The 19,613-nt window shown below is 35.0% G+C and overlaps 1 protein-coding gene and 1 pseudogene across 1 annotated transcript; both read left to right on the top strand.

Moving 5' to 3' along the window:
• The first annotated feature begins 728 nt into the window (after positions 1-728).
• LOC147542919 (DEAD-box ATP-dependent RNA helicase 38 pseudogene) lies at positions 729-2,053 on the top strand (annotated as a pseudogene).
• A 10,528-nt stretch (positions 2,054-12,581) lies between these two features.
• LOC147542918 (paired amphipathic helix protein Sin3-like 4) lies at positions 12,582-19,410 on the top strand. The gene is made up of 18 exons (XM_086635166.1): positions 12,582-12,998; positions 13,184-13,366; positions 13,482-13,723; positions 14,070-14,225; positions 14,630-14,760; positions 15,101-15,176; positions 15,355-15,557; positions 15,640-15,794; positions 16,026-16,153; positions 16,275-16,529; positions 16,667-17,058; positions 17,478-17,578; positions 17,694-17,832; positions 17,926-18,078; positions 18,191-18,339; positions 18,608-18,707; positions 18,814-18,975; positions 19,101-19,410. The coding sequence occupies exons 1-17, from the start codon at positions 12,994-12,996 to the stop codon at positions 18,895-18,897; spliced, it is 2,652 nt and encodes an 883-aa protein (XP_086491292.1). The 5' UTR covers positions 12,582-12,993; the 3' UTR covers positions 18,898-18,975; positions 19,101-19,410.
• Positions 19,411-19,613: the final 203 nt, after the last annotated feature.

Below are 19,613 nucleotides of genomic sequence, written 5' to 3'. Positions count from 1 at the left end.
AAGAGAATACTAGTTTTTCAACGACGGAGAAAGAAAAGTTCGTTAAGACAAATAAAGAAGAATTGAAAAATACGAGACCGTGCAATTTATTTCATCTATATATACTCCCAGGAGACGAATTAGTTGTGTCGAATCATAAAATACTTTCGCCCCATTGATGTCTTCATGGCTTTCACCTTCAAAGAATCATACAAAACCTAATTATTCAAGTATTGTTCATTTCCCTTAACACTACTAGAGAAGAATACAAGTAATACTCATCATGTTTTTGTTTGTCCAGTGGAAACACTAACTAAATTAATTACAGTAAATTAATTACAGTGGCGGAGGAAAGTGATTCGACTGTCCAACCCATAATTGAGATTGATTCTTTGTATAAAGGTGTTGATTTTTATACCACCATTACCTGTGCTGGATTCGAGAAATTGAATATAGAGCTCTTTAGGAAGTGTATGGAGCCAGTTGAGAAGTTTTTGAGAGATGCTAAGATGTATAAGTACAGTATACATGATGTTGTTCTTGTGGGTGGATCTACTAGATTCCCTAAAGTTCAGTAATTGTTGCAAGATATCTTCAATGGGAAAGAACTCTGTACGAGTATTAAACCTGACGAAGTTGTCGCAGTTCAAGCTCCTATCTTGAGTAGTGAGGGTAACGAGAAAGCTCGAGATCTCTTGCTCAATGATGTCACCTTTCTCTCTCTAGGATTGGAAACAGTAAGTGGAGTCATGACTGTATTAATCCCAAGAAAAACCACTGAAAAAGTTCTTGACGAACCTAAAGATTCCAACATTAAAGTTGTTACATCCGTTGATACTTTGTATTCACCTGCTTTGAAATTTGAAGATTTGAGATTATCAAAAAAATTGCTAAAGGGTTTATATGTTGATATGAAGTTTACCAGACTTAGTAAGATGCAATCTATAAGTTCACCTATGATTTTAATTCCACCTAATAAGGATCTTATAGTTCAAACTCATAATGGTTCTGGTAATACAAATTGTTTTGTTCTTGGGATGCTGAGTCGTGTTGATCCTAATCTTAAAGTTCCCCAAGCACTTTGTATTTGCCCTACTAGAGAATTGGCTATTCAGAATGTGGAAGTCCTTAATAAGATGGGGAAGTATACTGGGATTACTTCAACTTGTGCCATACCAGTTGATAGGACTCAAGATCTTCCAATTCAAAAGAGAATGCCAATTACTGACCAGGTAGTGACTGGTACTCCTGGGACTATTAAGAGATGGATGTCTTACAAGAAACTTAGCACTGGAGATATGCAGATTTTTGTTATTGACGAGACTGATCACATCTTAGCTGAGGATGGTTTCAAAGATGACTCTTTGAGGATCATGAAAGATATTGAATAGACCAGTTCACACTGCCAGGTGCTACTTTTAACAAAACCATGAAGAATTTCGTCTCAGGGGTGGTTGGAGACGGAAATCCACTTTTTGTTAAGAAAGAAGATCTTTCACTTTTTGTTAGGAAGGTTGCGCTAAACCATGGCGATGAATATATGGGACGGTCCCGATTAATTTCCTTTTCGGCATACCTGGGAAGTGAAGCTATCGATAGTTACTGTGGACAAAGAGAATGTCGCATGACTGTTACAACATGGTTGCAGCAAAGACATGAGGTTCAAGCTATAAAATGGATCGTAAGGTTACGACTTAGGCGATTCTTCACTATCCTTGAGAATTTGGGAGCACCGCACCAGTCTCCAAAAAGTGATGCAGTGAGAGAAACCATTGTCCAGGCCCGTAACAATTCTGTACTGGGAAAAAGTAACCTATACTTTCTTCCTAGACAAAGAACCACAAGCCAAACACAAATACATGGGGCACCATGTGTTTACATGGAGGATGGCTATCCTGTTTATAACACGGGGACTCCCACAATTCCTGGTGCTAATGAAATATGGTATTTGGATTCCAAGACTAATGAAGTGACACGTGAGGCTATGATTGATGTATCTACAACTAATTTGAAAGGTGAGATAGGAGCCAAATTGAGATTGGGTAAGACGGTTCAGAATGCGACAAAAATCTAGCGTAATTTTCTTTGGCAACCAAGTAATTTGTTGATCTTTATTTGTTCTCTTCGATTCACTTCTTCACTTGATAGTCGAAATCTTGTCAAGTTATTTCAGGTGTTAATTAAAAGAAACAAGGTCCTAATCATATGGGAATGGAAGACGACATTCATTGTTTTTTTCCCAAGAAAGAAGGTCGTATTTGTGGTTTTTTTTCCTCAAACTAAAAGATGACGGCCGATGTCGCAATTTATTGGACTTTTATGCACTACAACTGCTTTTGCGAGTATCTTGGCATCATACGATTCTGATTATATTTGGCCCTATGGTCAATATTTGTATTATTCAACTTTTCGGCAAATCACGAGCAAAGTGGGAACTAATAATGATTACCTTCAATGTCGCCGATATCTACCCGTTTTATCTGGCAGAGCCAATTTACGAAGACACCAACTGGGGGGCAAGTTTTTCCTCAGCGGGAGAGTATGATGGCCACCATCTTTTATTGGACCTCTTGGCCAGATCATTAGTGGGCCTAACGGCCAGGTTACTACATTAGCGTAGTTTCTAGATTTTAGTATTTAGGGTTTCCATGTTTAGAGTCCGAGCAATCAAGGAAAGTATCCATAGTAGTTATCTTCTTTCTTTATTTGAGTCTAACTAGGAAAGTATAATCTCTATATAAGAGAAGTCCAGTCTGTCTTGTTAAGCATCGAATTGAATTATCAAATACAAAATCTCCTTGATTGCATCTTCTTCTTTAATTATTTCAGTTGTTCTTCATCTATTCATCGTTTAATCGTTATTTTATCATCTTTATTTCGTTAGTTTAGTTTATAACAATGGTGGATTCCATTACTTTTACGCTTCCGCAACAATCTACATCACAAGTTAGTGGCATTGGTGAACCTCTTCACTTTTCTATATATAGGTAATTTTAGTCTCTTATCTGTTAATAAACTTACCAAACTTCTCCATTGTTCCGTAACTTTATATCTAGAATACTATATTTTTCAAGATCTAAAGACCAAGGAGACGATTGGTGGAGGATTTTAGAAGAATGGTCAGTACTATTTTCAACCGATTAAGTCTATTGCTTTGAACACTTCTTTTGTACCTTTTCAATGACATTGTAGATTAGGACATCCTTCCGCTAACAATTTACGTCTCTTGGTTCCTGATTTACTACCTTTCTCTTCTCTCGATTGTGAAACATGTGAACTGAGTAAACATCATAGGTCTAGCTACTCTCCTCAACCTAATAGTCATAGACTTCGACCTTTTGAACTCATACATTCTGATATTTGGGGTCCCAGTAGGACAAATGGTCTTTGTGGGGCTAAATATTTTTTTACCCTTATAGATGATTATTCTCGAATGACTTGGCTATATATTTTAAATGATCGTCCTCAATTGTTTACTACTTTCTAATCTTTTTATGCCGAAATAACAAATCAGTTTGATGCTAAAGTGTTAGTGTTTCGTTCCGACAATGCACAAGAATACAAATTTGGTGAACTGCTCCAATTCTTAAAATCAAAGGGAATACTTCACCAAACTTCTTGAAATGGTCGAGCAGAACGAAAGAACGGTCCAATTATTGCTATTGTCGGTGCTCTTTTACTGCAGATGAATGTTCCAAAATTGTACTGAGGAGATGATGTTATGACTGCGGTTTATCTTTTAAATCGTACGCCTTCTCGTGTGTTGCAAGGTAAATCTCCCTTTCAACTTTTATTTCCGAACGATGAGATGTTTTCCATTCCTCCTAAAGTTTTCGGCTGTGTCTGTTTTGTTCATAACATGAGTCCTAGTCGTGATAAACTTGATTCTCGTGCATATAAATGTATATTCTTGGGATACTCTCGTACTAAAAAAGGGTACAAGTGTTATAGTCCTACATTGAGAAAACACTTTGTTAGTGCAGATGTTTCATTTTTTTAGCATGTTCCTTATTTTTCAAAAGAGTGTAATTCATTAGACACCATTTTTAGTGAGAATGTAGGTATTTGGCATCCTGTTTTTAGTGAGAATGTCGGTCTTCCTTCACAAGAGACCATTACCGTCATCTCAGCTCCTTCACCATTGCCTTCTTCGTCTACGGATTCACCTCTTTATACTGATCTTGATGTGCCCATTGCTCTTCGTAAAGGTAAGCGGTCTTGTCCCAAATATCCTATATCTCTTTATGTTTCTCTTGATATTGTTTATCCATCTTTTCGTGTATTTTCTACTTCTTTGTCCTTGGTTATTGTCTCTAAGTGTTACAGAGGGGCTCTTGAGCACCCTGGTTGGAAGAAAGCCATGGAGGAAGAAATGGACGCGTTGAATTTGAATCATACTTGGTCGCTTGTCTCACGATCAACTGATGCTAAGGTAGTTGGATGTCGATGGGTATTCACTATGAAACATAACCCAGATGGAACAGTTAGTCGTTTAAAAGCACGTTTGGTTGCAAAAGGGTTTACTCAAACTTACGGCATTGATTAAGATGAAACTTTTTCTCTAGTGGCTAAGTTGAACTCCATCCGGGTTCGTATTTCCCTAGCGGCAAATTTAGAGTGGCCCCTTCATCAACTTCATGTGAAGAATGTCTTTCTTCACGGAGATCTTATGGAAACTGTATATCTGGCTCAACCTCCTGGTTTCGAGTCCTCCAGTGACTTGGTATGTCATTTGAAGAAATCAATCTATGGACTCAAACAGTCTCCTCGGGCATGGTTCGATAAATTTAGTACTACAGTTACTTCTCATGGGATGATCCGTAGCCATGCCGACCACTCTCTTTTATAAGAAGACTTCTCGAGGTATTGTTATCCTACTCGTGTATGTTGATGACATTGTAGTTACAGGGAGTGATGAGGAAAGGATTCAGATTATGAAACATCATTTAGCCACTCATTTTTATACAAAAGACTTGGGTACACTCAAGTATTTTCTTGGTATCGAAGTTGCTCGCTCGAAGCTTGGCCTTAACTTGTCACAGAGGAAATATGTTTTGGATCTTGGAGGAAGCATGTTACTTGGATAGCGAACCAACTAACTCTCCTATGGATCCGATTTCTAAACTTCGTCCTGAAGTTGGGGAGGTACTTCCACACCCTGAAATGTATAAAAGACTTGTAGGAAAACTTATCTATCTGACTATCACACGGCCTGATATATCTTATGTTGTGAGTATTGTTAGCCAATTCATGGCCAACCCTCGTGGCCCTCATCTTAATGCAGTGATTCGGATCCTCAAATATCTTAAAGGGGTACCTGGTCGTGGTTTACTATATCGTCTCAATGGACACTGCAGATTGGGTTGGATCTCCATCTGATAGACGTTCCACAACAGGATATTGTACTTTTGTTGGGGGTAACCTTGTGCTTGGAAGAGTAAAAAACAATCTGGTGTTGCTCGGTCTAGAGTACCGTGCTATGGCGCATACTACATGTGAGCTTGTATGGCTGAAATCTTTTCTAGCATAACTTGCCTACTCCTCTTCTAGCGCAACTCCTCTTTACTGTGATGACCAAACTGCTATTCATATCGCCAGCAATCTTGTCTTTCATGAGCGTACTAAGCATATAGAAGTGGATTGTCACTTCATTCGTTCCAAACTTCAAAGTAAAGAAATATGCACCCCTTTTGTTTCTTCTTCTAATCAACTCGTCGATATCTTCACTAAGGCTCTTCCTAAGAGTCAGTTAGAGAGTATATGCAACAAGCTTGAAGTGTCGAATATCTACTCTCCAGCTTGAGGGAGGGTGTGAAGTTATGTCTTGTATATAATATGTAAAGATATAGTTAGTGGAAGGGTAGTATAGTCCTTATAAATCATTTATATTTATCTAAGTCTTTTCCTTGTAAGAACTATGAGAGAAAATAATCAATGAAACTAGTTCAACTTTTCTCTACTCTCTTCTCCACTCTAGTTCTACAACATACTAATTAAATTTTCTCTCCCATGATGAATGTCCGCTGCGATCAACTTCTAGTATGGTTTCATGGTCACTAACCTTATTACATTGAAACCTCATATTACCGCAGTAAACCTAGTGTCTCCTCCCATTCATTTTATGGATTTGTCCAAACAATTTAAAGAAGACCTATAAACAGTTGCATTGATATGAATGACATGGGTACCCCCAAAACTATTAAACTCCACTAAATCTTAATTTATAATAGTCTATATCTCCATATAAAATATTTCTTTAAGATTGTTCGAAAAATTGGTAATATAACAAATTAAAGTTGTGATTGTAGAGACTTGAAACGTGTATTTAAATACACTTTCCTTAAAGAAATATTTGCTCCCTCTCCAATTTGAGATTACTTATAGGTTATAAGCAAATTTCCTCCCAAGATATGACAAGCCTTATGTAAATCTGCACAAAGTAATATGTGAAGATTTACTTAAGGAACACAAGAACAATCAAGATTCGGCTAAGAGATTATTATAGAATAAAAAGGATAACTAGTTTTCTAATTTTCTAAGTGAGTTTGTTTGTCTTCCCAATTCTCTTATTTATAAGCAAAGAAACAACTTTTATGAAAGTTTGCAACCTTTTATAAAAGTAGTTAATAGTTGTAAAAACACATATTTTTAGTTTGAAATTAAAACTTCTAATTCAAATTTGGAAATTAGGACATAAATTTAAATTCAAAATTGAGAGTTGTAAAAACACATCTTATAGTTAACAGTTGGTAGCCCAAGTGGTTCCAAGGTGTTGACATAAACTCCAGAAATCCCTAGAGGTCCCAGGTTCGAATCCCAGAGAAGGTGGAATCTTTGGTTATTTGAAGTTGGATTATTAGGGTGTAAATAATGTTGTTGGGCTTTAGGCCATGTCTTGTTGGACTATAGGCCCGGTTCTGTTAGTGTTTGAGTGGGCGGTTATCGAGCTTATCACATCTATGATGTATCAAGTGCCAAATGTAACGACATACGTAGATCGTAGTCGACTTCCAAAAAAAAAAACACATCTTATAATCAAGCTAAAATCTAAAGAATTCAAAATTGAAATTTGAAATTAAAACTTCCAAGTAGTTAAGAGTTGTAAAAACACATCTTTTCAAAATATAAAAAATTCACATTAATTCAAATCAATTTTACATATATAATAAATTGTTCATTTTTCCAACACCAACTATGAAATCCTTCTCTACAGTCAAACTAAAATCTTATAATCAAAGCTAAAATCTATCATCAAACTAAAATATTTCAAATTTTCTCTAACATTATAGTGAAACCTTATCTAGAGTTTTCTCGTTCTTGAACTTCTATCATCATTGAAGATTCAAAATTTTTAGGCAAGTAGTGTTTCTTACCTCTTCTTTGTTACTCTTATTAGTTATTAAAATTTGCACTACTCCAATTTTGATTCTTATTAAAACTTCAATCCTATGTTCTAGTTTTAGTTCTAGGTACTAAAATTACCAATGATCACATACATCCATTTTAATGAATGAGAAATTTTTCATATTTGAAATATTAGCAAAAATTTAACGTAGATTTTAGTTCTTCTAGAGAGAATTTTCAGAATCACTCACTTTGGATTGAAAAGTCAAATACATATAAGAATAATGATATAGAAAAATATCATATTCAGCAAAAAAAAGTAGCGCATATAACAAAAAAACAAAAATTTTGCTTTTTAAATAATTTTAGGCTAGTCCGGGCTAGCATAAAATCCTGGCTCCGCCCTTGCTAGCAGCTTTAGTTGAAGAGAAACGAAAACGGGTAGAATCAACTTGGATCTACTCAACTCTAAAGAACCATTACCCATCTCTTCCTAAGTTACTGAAAAATATTCAAAACCGATGTTATCTTATAATGTCCACTCACATACAAAGATTTAAAAGTCAAGTGTGAAGTAAACGTAAGAGTTTTTTTTTTGAATTGTTCAGCGTGTGCCTCGAACCCTTGAACATAAGAGTTGTCGATGATAATTTATGCAATTTTTGTTTCTTTTCGTTCATAATCAACGATCTAATACAAGATACTAGTATTTGTTCATAATTATCGTGGGATTCGAGATCTGTTTTTCTTTTACTCGGAACTAAAATAACAATGGGAGGAAAAGTACAACCATGAAAGCATAAGCAAACAATAAACTCATTCTCTGTGACTCTGTAAGAGATATTACAAGAAACAAAAGATGAAATATAATTACTGTTAAAATTCTAATCTTTTTTAGCAACAATCTTTTTAGCAACAATAATGGAAATTTAGTTGCAAGAAATGAATGCCTTGGGAATCGAATGAGAAGAGTGGAGTTGTAGTCTAAAGTACCTAATGCACCATAAAGATTTCATATTTTCATTATGAAAGTGAGCTATTTTTTTTGTTGGGAACGTGGAGTGCCACATCGGTCCCTGGGCTTCGAATGAAGCCTATGGAAGCTAGAAAATTTTGTAAACTCTCGAATCATTATATACACCCAAGGTTATACACACCACAATTTTTTTTTTTGGTAAATTTGTTATACCGATCAAATGTGTTGTATAAACATTTAGTTGTTTCGTGGAAAGCATAGTGAATTGGCATGAGAACATTAAGCTGAATAAAACTTGGTCGTATATGTACTCAATCGAATGAGCATGCAATGAAATCGATATATAATGGTAGTGTATTTGTCTCTTTATGGTGGTCAATACGTGGACCATCGCTTTTCTTACATGGACAACTATTTTTGGGCCCGATGCGAGTAAGTAAACTATGATTGACTTAGTTGACTTTGATTTGATAAGGGGACAACTCTATAAAATCTTAAATACTAACTATTAGTAACTTGTGGACCATTAACAAAAATAATGATAATTAAAAATTGAAAACCTAAAACTTCTTATGTACTCTAGAACTAGAAACTGATTTAGGACATGTACAATCGATTCCTCGTAAAGAAGTAAACACTCAACAACTAATTAGGCACCGGTAAGAGAGAGAAAGATATACTCCCGAAAAATGAGCTATTGATTTCGGGAGAAACCACCGAAACAGTAGCAGTGAACTGCTATTTTACTGCTACTGTTTGGAAAGTTTGAAGCCCATCAACAGATCATCTTGTTTCAAAAAAAAAAGTTATGGTATTGAAAATTTTGATTTCTAGGTTTACAAGTTGGGTTTTAGGCCAGTTCAACAAAAAAAAAAGTTGGGTTTTAGGGTTCTTACCTTTCTCTTTGGGAAGATCATTGAGCATTTCCCTTCCCTTTGTTTGATGTCATAACCAACAAAGTTTCTCTAAAAATTTGGGTGTTGATGATGAAGAGGAAGTAGTAGAAGAAGACCAATAGAGAAAGAGGGAGGTCTTCAAATAATACATCTAATTCTAAGAGGACTTGAGTGAAAATAATAGAGAGTTGTCCCCTTAGAAACTGATGTCCATATAAAAAAATTTAAATTTTTAGATTGTCCACATAAGATAGTTCTACGTATAAAAAAAATGGTTGTCCACATATCGGCCTCTTTATTATAGACAATAAAGTTTAAATGGTGTCGTGGAATGTGACTTTTTACTGCATATAAAATTTCATGTACTTAAAACTCACACATTGTTAGTGGGTGGTCACATAATTTCTCTTGATGTGCGAATTTCATGATAAATTCTTCAATATTTATCTTATGATTTTAATATATGCTATCTATATATAGAATATGTAACTTATCTTTATTATGTACGTCAAAGTATGAACGTGATAAAAAATGAGAAAACAAATTTGAGACGTTGAAAGTGATCCAAATGAAAAAAACAAATTTGAGACGTTGGAGAAAACCAGAGATAAACTATTTATAACGTCAACGTTATTGGGTCATGATTGTCGCTTTCGAGTTACAAACTAGAAGTAATTCATACCGGGAGCTAAACCTAGGCTACCAAGTACATTGGAACAACACTATGCTTTTATTCAAAGCCCGACTGAAAGTTTTCAAATGGCTGACACGCCTCATTTTTTTCCTGTATTTCTTCTTGAAACCACAGATGAAAAATATTTAGATAGCAATGTTAAAGGGTAACCCAGTTTTCCATGTTGAAGAATTTCATTCTTCAACAAGGAGTGGGTTGACACAATTAAGATTAAGTAATAGAGAGGGTAAATAGATAACCATCTTTATCTTGATAGATACATTAAATGATAGAATGTGTTCCTAATTATTTATTTTTTTTTTTTTTGCAATAGCTACTGAATCATAGAGTTATTACAATACTTATTAACAAGAAAAGAGGGAACTATTGTCCAAATTCTATTACAGATATTATTTCTAGCCCATTTAGCAAGACTGTCTGATGTAGATTGTTGCGGAAGCGTAAAAGTAATGGAATCCACCATTATAACAATGATAAAATACGTAAATAAACTGATAAAATACGTAAATAAACTGATAAAGTAAAGGACAAAACTATAAACCTGATTAATAATAAATTTGATTGATAATATTCTCTGATCTGAATAACAAGGACAGACCTGACTTCCTTTTATAGGAACTTAGAAACTTCTAGATAGACTCAAATTAGGATTTCTAAATATCAAAGATACTCAAACATAGAAACTTCTAAACCTAGACTTAGTAGGAAATACTAAAACATGGAAACTCCTAAACTCTAACCCTAATGGACTCGGCCATGAGGCCCTCTAACTAGTTCGGCCGTGAGGCCCATCTTGATGGTCTCCATCATACTCCCCGACCGAGAACGAACTTGCCCTCAAGTGAGACTCAACAATGCAATCCTTAATTCCCACTTCGAGCGAATGGTGCATTGGGGTCGAAGGACACCCACTTGGACGAAATCATTAGCTTCAATCTCATAGTGCAAAGAATCTTGCAAAAATAAATGTAGGAAAGAAACTTCCAACAAATTGCAACATCTCCCGTCATCTTTTAATTTGATGAAGAAGACCACAAACACCACATAATATTTTATGGAAAAATCAACCTTGAATTTCTTCACTTGAACGATCTTCCCACGTTCATCTTCGTGTTGCTTATAAACCAAACTCGAATATGGCTTAATCAAATCTAAACTAGAATGAACTGACCTTTTCAAGCTAAAAGAGGATAATTCACTTTGTTCTTCTTGTTCCTCCGTCATTGAGAAAATTTTATTTTTTTTGTCAAGAACTTCTTCAATACCATCGAACACGGTGACCGAAGTAACATTCGAGAACTGTCTACTGGATTCAATCTTTGTCTCCACATATGAAAAATATTCATCTAAAGGAAGAAAAACATACCTAAAGATGCTTTTCAATGTAGTCCAATCGTCGACGAATTTTTTTCCTTGATCAATGAGTCTCCATTGCATCTCGTTGAATTTTTCATAGACTCTTTTAGACAAGTGTTGTTCGATGACAAAAACCTTATCTTCGTCATGGACTTCTTGGTTTATAAACCAATCTTCCATCTGTTGAATCCAAAAATCTATATGATATTGATAATCAAACATAGGAACTTTGGAATCGACATTAATTTTGTTTTGATCTTTTCGATCAACATGGAGTTGTTGTGCATCTCTTAAAGGATCCCAACCTAAACGCGGAAGATTATTCCAACATTCAAGATGAGAAGTATTTAAAAAAAAATTATCTGTTCCCAGATTCTTAAAGATCTGAATACCAGCTGATGTAGATTGTTGCGGAAGCGTAAAAGTAATGGAATCCACCATTATAACAATGATAAAATACGTAAATAAACTGATAAAATACGTAAATAAACTGATAAAGTAAAGAACAAAACTATAAACCTGATTAATAATAAATTTGATTGATAATATTCTCTGATCTGAATAACAAGGACAGACCTGACTTCCTTTTATAGGAACTTAGAAACTTCTAGATAGACTCAAATTAGGATTCCTAAATATCAAAGATACTCAAACATAGAAACTTCTAAACCTAGACTTAGTAGGAAATACTAAAACATGGAAACTCCTAAACTCTAACCCTAATGGACTCGGCCATGAGGCCCTCTAACTAGTTCGGCCGTGAGGCCCATCTTGATGGTCTCCATCACTGTCATTTAGCAAGACTGTATGCTTGAACATTTGCTTTTCGTGGGATGTAAGAAAACTTGACACTAAGGAATTTCGGAGTCAATTTCCTAATCTAGATTGTCACTTTTAACGTAAGTTAATTTATAATTTTGGTTAGCCATCCATTTAATTCCTTCTAAGAGTGCAATGATTTCACTTTTTTCTACGTTTCTGGTTGTGGTTAAAAAGAAACCGTAGCTGAAATGAATTGAGCTATGTGATTATGTATCCATAAAAGAAGCATTTGTATTTACTTTAACATAAGGCTAAATAAGGGTCAACCAGTGTCATATATTTGGAGAGGTACATTTAGTAGTGCGGGTGGTCGGTAAAGTTAGGAAATGTTATAATTTGCTTAATAATCTGTTGGGGTGAAATTATTTGTTGATGAAACTACTATAAAAGTCAATAAATACATCCTAAACAATGTTTTAAGTCAATCTATGAGTCCTACCACTACTCCCATGGAATCCAACATACTAAATCTATACAAAATCCTTTAAGATATCGAAATGATGAAAACTTTCATACCATCGGTTATGAATTATTCGAGCCGTTAATAATCAAACTTTTTTGTGAATCTTATTTACTTAAGACACTCAATCCATGATAAATGTTTTACCCTTTTTAATGATAGGGTATCTTCTAGATATGTTAGTAGTTGAATATGCAAAAAAAGTCACAACTCATAGATCACATTTTGAATCTTTTAGTGGAAATAACATAATAAGAAATCCAAATGATTGTTTTCCATATTGCTTAAATTTTCTCACTAGACTACTCCTTTCCTAGGTTTGAGCTTTCGTTGATTCTCATTTATCTTTCTCTCACAACTTCTGTTCTTCTCTGTAAGAATCACTTGACTCAATAATCAATAAACCCGCTGATTTTTTTCATTCTTTCTCTTCTATAATCTACTGTCTTCCGTGTACAATCATCTAATGAGGTATCATCTTACTACCCGTCTTAGAATTCTACATTTGTATTCATGGTTCTCCTTATGTAAGAAGAACAATATTTGTTGTTTTTTTGGTTGATTATGTTTGATTCCGTTTTTTGTTAAAAAGTTGATAATCAAGTTTTTGTTCATCATTGGTTTTACTTAAATTTATTCTATTTTTGTATGTAAAGCTCCCGACTAACTCAAGTCACCGGAAATGGAAGAGGTGGTGGTGGTGGTGGTGGTGGTGGAAAAGAGGTAGAGATGGTTGATCATATTATGTCCTCTTTGAAGGACGTGAAGAAATGGTTATCGAACAAAAAGGATAAAAACACCGAGTTCATTGATCCCATAGAAAATTATAAATATCAAAGGTGTGATCGTAATAGTCTTAATTTGTTTTAGTATCCTTGTATTATTTTGGAGATGATCTAGCTAAGGATATATGGTAAATAAATATGATCTTTCCATGTCTTATATTGCTTTCAGAACAAGAGAGTTTATTGCTAAGGTGAAGGAATTGACAATTGAGCATGAAAAAATTATGTTGGATTATGAGATCACGATAGACCTCAGTCTCGCCCAACCTGATACAGACCATGATATAGCACGGAAGAAATTGAACAGAGAGGAGTCGGGACGTGCAGAGAAGGAAAAAGGCATGCAGCGAGTAGGGCAGAAACGAAAATCTGGTTGTAGGATTGAAGACGCTGCTGATCCGATACCCCGAGGTGAGGAACATAGTGAATTTTTTGGAGTAAATCTTGTTTCTTTTAGTATAGGTCTAGGGAACAAGAAAAACTAAGCAGACTTCGGGCAGAAATGTTGTGTGGTTTGCCATGATTGGCACTTTAGTGGATCAGAATAATCGGAAGTGTAAATTATGGCAAGCCTCATAGGATTTCTGCCCAGAGTCTGCCTTGTTCTTCTTGTTCCCTAGCATTTTTCAGTATAAAATTCATAACTCATAAACGTTTTCCTCCCTTTCCCTTAATGATTACATATTACTTGTTAGTTTCATTTGAAAGTGTACTATCAATTTAATTATTGAATCTTGTTTGCTCAATATCATGGCAGGCGTGTACGCCCAAGTAAGCACTTTCTCGGAGAAAGTGAAGGAGCGGAATTCTGGCGATTCCCAGAGATTCCTTAATTTAGTGAACTTGTGTAATCAGGAAATCATCGCTAGATCTGGTTGTAGGATTGAAGATGCTGCTGATCCGTTACTCCAAGGTGAGAAACATAGTGAATTTTTTGGAATAATCTTGCTTATTTTGATGAAAAGAGTAACTTGAAAAATGAAACGAGAACTAATATCAAGTTATAATGCAGTACAATGCTAGGGAACAAGAAAAACTAAGCAGACTTCGGGCAGAAATCTGTTGTGGCTTGCAATGATTCGCACTTTAGTGGATCACAATAATCAGAAGTGCAAATTATGGCAAGCCTCATAGGATTTCTGCCCAGAGTCTGCCTTGTTTTTCTTGTTCCCTAGCACTTTTCAGTATAAAATTCCGAACTCATAAACGTTTTCCTGATCTTTTCCTCCCTTTCCCTTAATGATTACGTATTACTTATTAGTTTCATTTGGAAGTGTACCATCAATTTAATTTTTGAATCTTGTTTGCTCATGGCAGGTGTGTACGCCAAAGTAAGAACTTTCTGGGAGAAAGTGAAGGAGCGGAATTATGGCAACTCCCGGACATTCCTTAAGTTAGTGAACTTTTATGATCGGGGAATCATCGAAAGATCTCAGTTGTTCTCCTCGGTATGAATGCTCTGTTCATTATTCTCTTTCACATCTTTTTTGCTTTCATTCAACTGCAGTTAAACGTTTTTGCCTTTATTAATTAGTTCTGTTGCATTTGACTGAATCACATTTATAACTCAAATTTTGCTTGAATTATATTTTATGAGGACCTAATCTGGTAAGTCTGATGCTGAAAATTACAAGAAGAATTGGAATCACTTCTCCTTTGAGGTCGTATTCGTGAGAGACGTAATTGTTCCTTAACATGCATTATAGAGTAGCATGTCAATCTAAATATGTAAATGTCAAATCATTCCGATCTTACTACAAGATTCTCAGAAGTTGTTGTTCTTTTCAGGTAGGTGATCTATTTCAAAATCATTCAGATCTTATGGACGGATTTAAGGAATTTTTTTCACTTTGCGAGACTACTGGTATGTTTGAAGGATTTCCAGTTTTAAATCATAGGTTTTCGATACCTTCTTAATTAGACAATTACCTAATGAGCAATGTTAGTAGCCTTACTATTTTTATATCATAGGTTTTTCGGCCGAACATAAACCCTTTTTTCCATGTGTTTTGTAATTTTAGCAAGTTCTTGGTTAACTGCAGAATCCATGTGGAGACAAGAAGCTGGCTTACCCAAACAAGTGAATACAAAAGAGAAGAATAAGGAGACAGAAAGATATGGGAGTTTGGCTGGTCACAAAGTTCCGATTCATAACCAGGAAAAGTACTTCCCTAAATCTATATCGGAGCTTGATCTCTCTAACTGTGAAAGCTGTACTCCGAGTTACCGTCTTCTGCCAAACAATGTAAAACATGAAACATTTTCTGCAGTTATATACGTTCTTTTCTTTTTCCTAGTTCTGAAACTATATTACGTAATTGATGCAGTATCCAATACCTACGGTAAGCCAAAGGACCAGACTCGAAGATGAAGTTTTGAATGACTCTTGGGTATCAGTGGCTTCAGGAAATGGAGATTACTCTTCCAAACACATGCGTGTGAACCAATATGGCGATACCTTCTCTATACTCGAATATGAAAGGTAACTGAAATTTTAAGTGATAACGTTCTTCCTTGTATCTGTTTTGGTAATATATACGTGATAACACTGTTTGCCGTGGAGTAGGTCTCACCAACCGAACCACGTAAATCTCTTGTGTTTTTGTGATTGTTAATTTACTTCCATTATTTCCTTTTTTCATCCAGGTTTCGTTTATACGATCTGACATTGATATCCCAATTAGTGATAATCTATTTAATTTAATGATTTCAGATTTGAATTAGACATGCTATTTCACTCCCTTAATGAGACTATAAACCAAGTAGAGGATTTGCTAAACATAATCAAATACGATACAATGAGATCAAAACGTCCAATACGTATTGAGAATCACTTCAAAGGTTTGTGTATGTGTTGTAAAACCTCATTGTTTTCATATACATATTCATAAAATGTTTGTGACGATGTGGTTTCTATTGTTTCTTACGAATATTTGGTGTTTTGCTTGTTTGTTATTCATAGCTATACATTTTATATGCATTGAACGTACATATGGCGACCGTGCAATGGATGTGAAGGACGTATTGCGCAAAGATGCACCTAAGGCACTGCCGCTCATACTAAGTCACTTAAAGCTGAAGCGAACAGAGTGGGCAATGTCTTCTATGCATTTGAAGAAGGTTTGGGCTGAGATTTATGCAAAGAATTATCAAAACTCACTTGATTATCGTAGCTTATATTTCAAGCGACGTGACGAAAAGAGCTTGAGCACAAAAGGTAAACTTAGCTCATTTCCCCAACCATGTCTTAGTTCTTACAGCCGTGTACTTCTCACGATGTCACTTGTGGGTTTGATTTGTTATTTATCCTATACGTTCATGTTATTTACTTCTTTCGCATTTTGTTTACCTCAGCTCTGTTATCCGAGATTAAAGCAATTAGTGAGAAGCATAGGGAGGTTGATATGCTCGTTTCGGTTGTTGCTGGGTATAGACGACCTATAAGTCCGAAATTCGTATATGAATACTCTGATCCATATATTCATGAAGACTTATATCGGCTCATAAAATTTTCGTGTCGTAATATCTGCACAACTACAGAACAGTTTACTAAAGCTATAAGGATCTGGACTAGCTTCTTGGAGCTCATCAGGGGGGTTCCTCCCAGGTCACAGGGTGCAGAATATGGTGTGAAGAAGGATAAGAACAATAGAGTCAGAAATAGTGTTCCTTTGCCTGATCAAACGGCGAAATATCGGATATTTTATGGAAATGATTCCTTCTATGTGTTGTTTCGGCTTCATCAAGTAAGAACTATGTTCTATTTTCCTTCTTATCTATTTACTTAAATAACTAGTATCCTTTCCAAATAATTCAGAGTTACGTGTAGTTAGTTGTTTTTCTGAAAATTTTGATGAATTTATAGAAAGACCACGATCAGATGAATCCGGAGAACTATTACTCTCAACCCGAAAAACAGAACTTCAGTTTTACTAAGTTACGAGTAATGATAGGGAACAAGAAAAACTAGACAGACTCTGGACATACGTCCCATGTGGCTTGTTGTGATTCGTGTTTTTGATGATTCTAATCTACTAAACAATGAATTACGGGAAGCCACATAGGATGTATGTCCAGAATATGTCTAGTTTTTCTTGTTGTCTATCATTTTTTCTAAGTTACACGTTTAACGTTTATCTTGGTTTTGTTTTCGTGTTTTTGGCAGGTACTCTATCAAAGAATGTTGTCAGCTAAACTGAATTCATCATCTTCTGAAAGGAAATTGGCAGTTGTTAAGGATACAAGCCGAGCCAACCTCTATGCTAGGTTAAGTTATTCATGTCTGTCTGTAGTAGGCTGTCGGGAGTAACCCGTACGTGTTTTTGTTTCTTAAAAATGATATCAATGTATAATAATGAGGTATATGCATCGTGATTTGCAGATTTATCAGTTCACTTCAAAGTCTACTTAATGGTTTTAAAGACAAGCCACAGTTTGAAGAAGATTGTCGTGCTATTTTCGGAACTCAATCATATATTCTTTTCACAATAGACAAACTGATATTCAAACTTGTCAAGCAGGTAAACTTTGATTCTTTTGGTTCATTAAATTTTTCTAGGTCAGATTTAGGGTGAGGGAGATACAAGATTCTTAAATAATGATCTTTTCATCAGCTTCAAGAGTTAGCATCTAAAGAGATGGGCACCAAACTTTTTCAACTATATGAACATGAAAAATCAAAGAAACCTGGGAAGTTTGATGACTTGTTTTATCATGCCAGCGCCGATGCTCTTATCCGTGAAAAAAACATCTATCGGTTCACATGTGTAAGTCTTCGTGGATACCGTCTCTTCCCCTTTCATGCTATCGTACTTTTTTTAGTCGAGAAAAACTTATTTTGAAGTACATAATCGAATAAATTTTTTTTCTTTTTTGCAGTCTTCAAGTCCAAGCCCAACCCGTTTATCCATCCAGCTGATGAAATCTAGGCATGAATATACCGAGAATTCTAACATAGCTGCCTATCTGCACGATGATTTCCGATTAGTTTCTAATACTAAGCCGGTGGATAAAGTCTTTCTTCAGAGGTAGATATATGATAAGCTCAATGTATTTACTTTATAGCAAGAGAATGAATTTTCGGTATTGTTGGGGATTTCGCCAGGCATTGAAATGAAAATTTATTTATTTGATCATACATTTTTGGGCTAAAGTAATTAAATTTCGGTATGGATGGAAATTTCGGCATGCAACGAAATGGAAACATTTGGGTTATTTCGGCCGAAATATTTTGAAATTTAATTCTTCGCATTATAGCGAGTTCTGGATTTTTACTGTTGTTCGATTCTTTTACAGAAACAAAAGAAAAATTGCACCCGATGATGACATAATGGAAGGAGTTCAATTAGTCAACGGTCTTAACAGCACGAGATGGAAGAATACACCAAAGTCGAAGGTATTCTTCTCTACTTGATACGATTTTGTAATTTTCGACGAGTAAATTAAACTATGGTTTTTCATTATTAAGTAATGTGGAGGATAAAAACAAATGTTTTTGGCAGGCCTTTTACATTGAGCAGGAATTCTTCCTTCGAAGGAGGAAAAGAAGATGCCTTCGCGGGAGTGGTTCTTCCGCCCATAACTAGCCTAACTCTGTAACGGGCCGTAAGAGTACAACTAATCCACTTATGGCTATCGGGCATCTAGTCTCGTTTCCTTTCAAGGTATATTAGTTTCATATATAATAGTAAAATTAAAAAACTATAATATATAATCATTTACTTTTCAAATAAGGAAAAGCTCTCAGAATTAGGAAGTTTTATTTATTATTTATTGTTTGTATCTGCAGTTAATACCGTGATGATTCTTGGATGATTACAAACAATTAAAGAAATTTTTCTCTAATTTGTGTGGTTTCTCTAAACCATTAGACAGTATGGTAACTTGAGAAGGGGAGGTATAATACATAAGCCCTAATTATACTTGTTGATGTTGTACTTGAGAAGGTGTAACAGAGGTGGAACCATTTATTAGATACTTTAATAATTTTATAGTAATCTTTTAAGCGTAAATGACAGCATAAACTGGTTTTATTTATTAGATAGAGGAAAAGTTGTAATAACTTTTATTTGCTAATTAGGTAAACTGTGTACTTCATATATTTTTGTGTTGCTAGATATCTTTATTTGTCATATATATGGATTTATATCGTACTAAAAAAGCTAAATTACATTGTTAGACTCTTTCGGGTCATCATACTGTTACTCCCACTATTTTCCAATATATGAGAATACCTAGCTCTCCGCCTCTCCGGAACGTTTGAAATGAGTAGTGTATGAATACATGTCGGTACATGGGTAGG

Source organism: Eschscholzia californica, unplaced genomic scaffold (genome assembly GCF_041429995.1).
Source record: "Eschscholzia californica isolate CP2 unplaced genomic scaffold, dmEscCali1.0.p SCAF_4, whole genome shotgun sequence".
Classification (NCBI taxonomy): domain Eukaryota; kingdom Viridiplantae; phylum Streptophyta; class Magnoliopsida; order Ranunculales; family Papaveraceae; genus Eschscholzia; species Eschscholzia californica.
The sequence above is the reverse complement of the archived record's forward strand: the minus strand, read 5'-3'. Positions and strand labels throughout refer to the sequence as shown.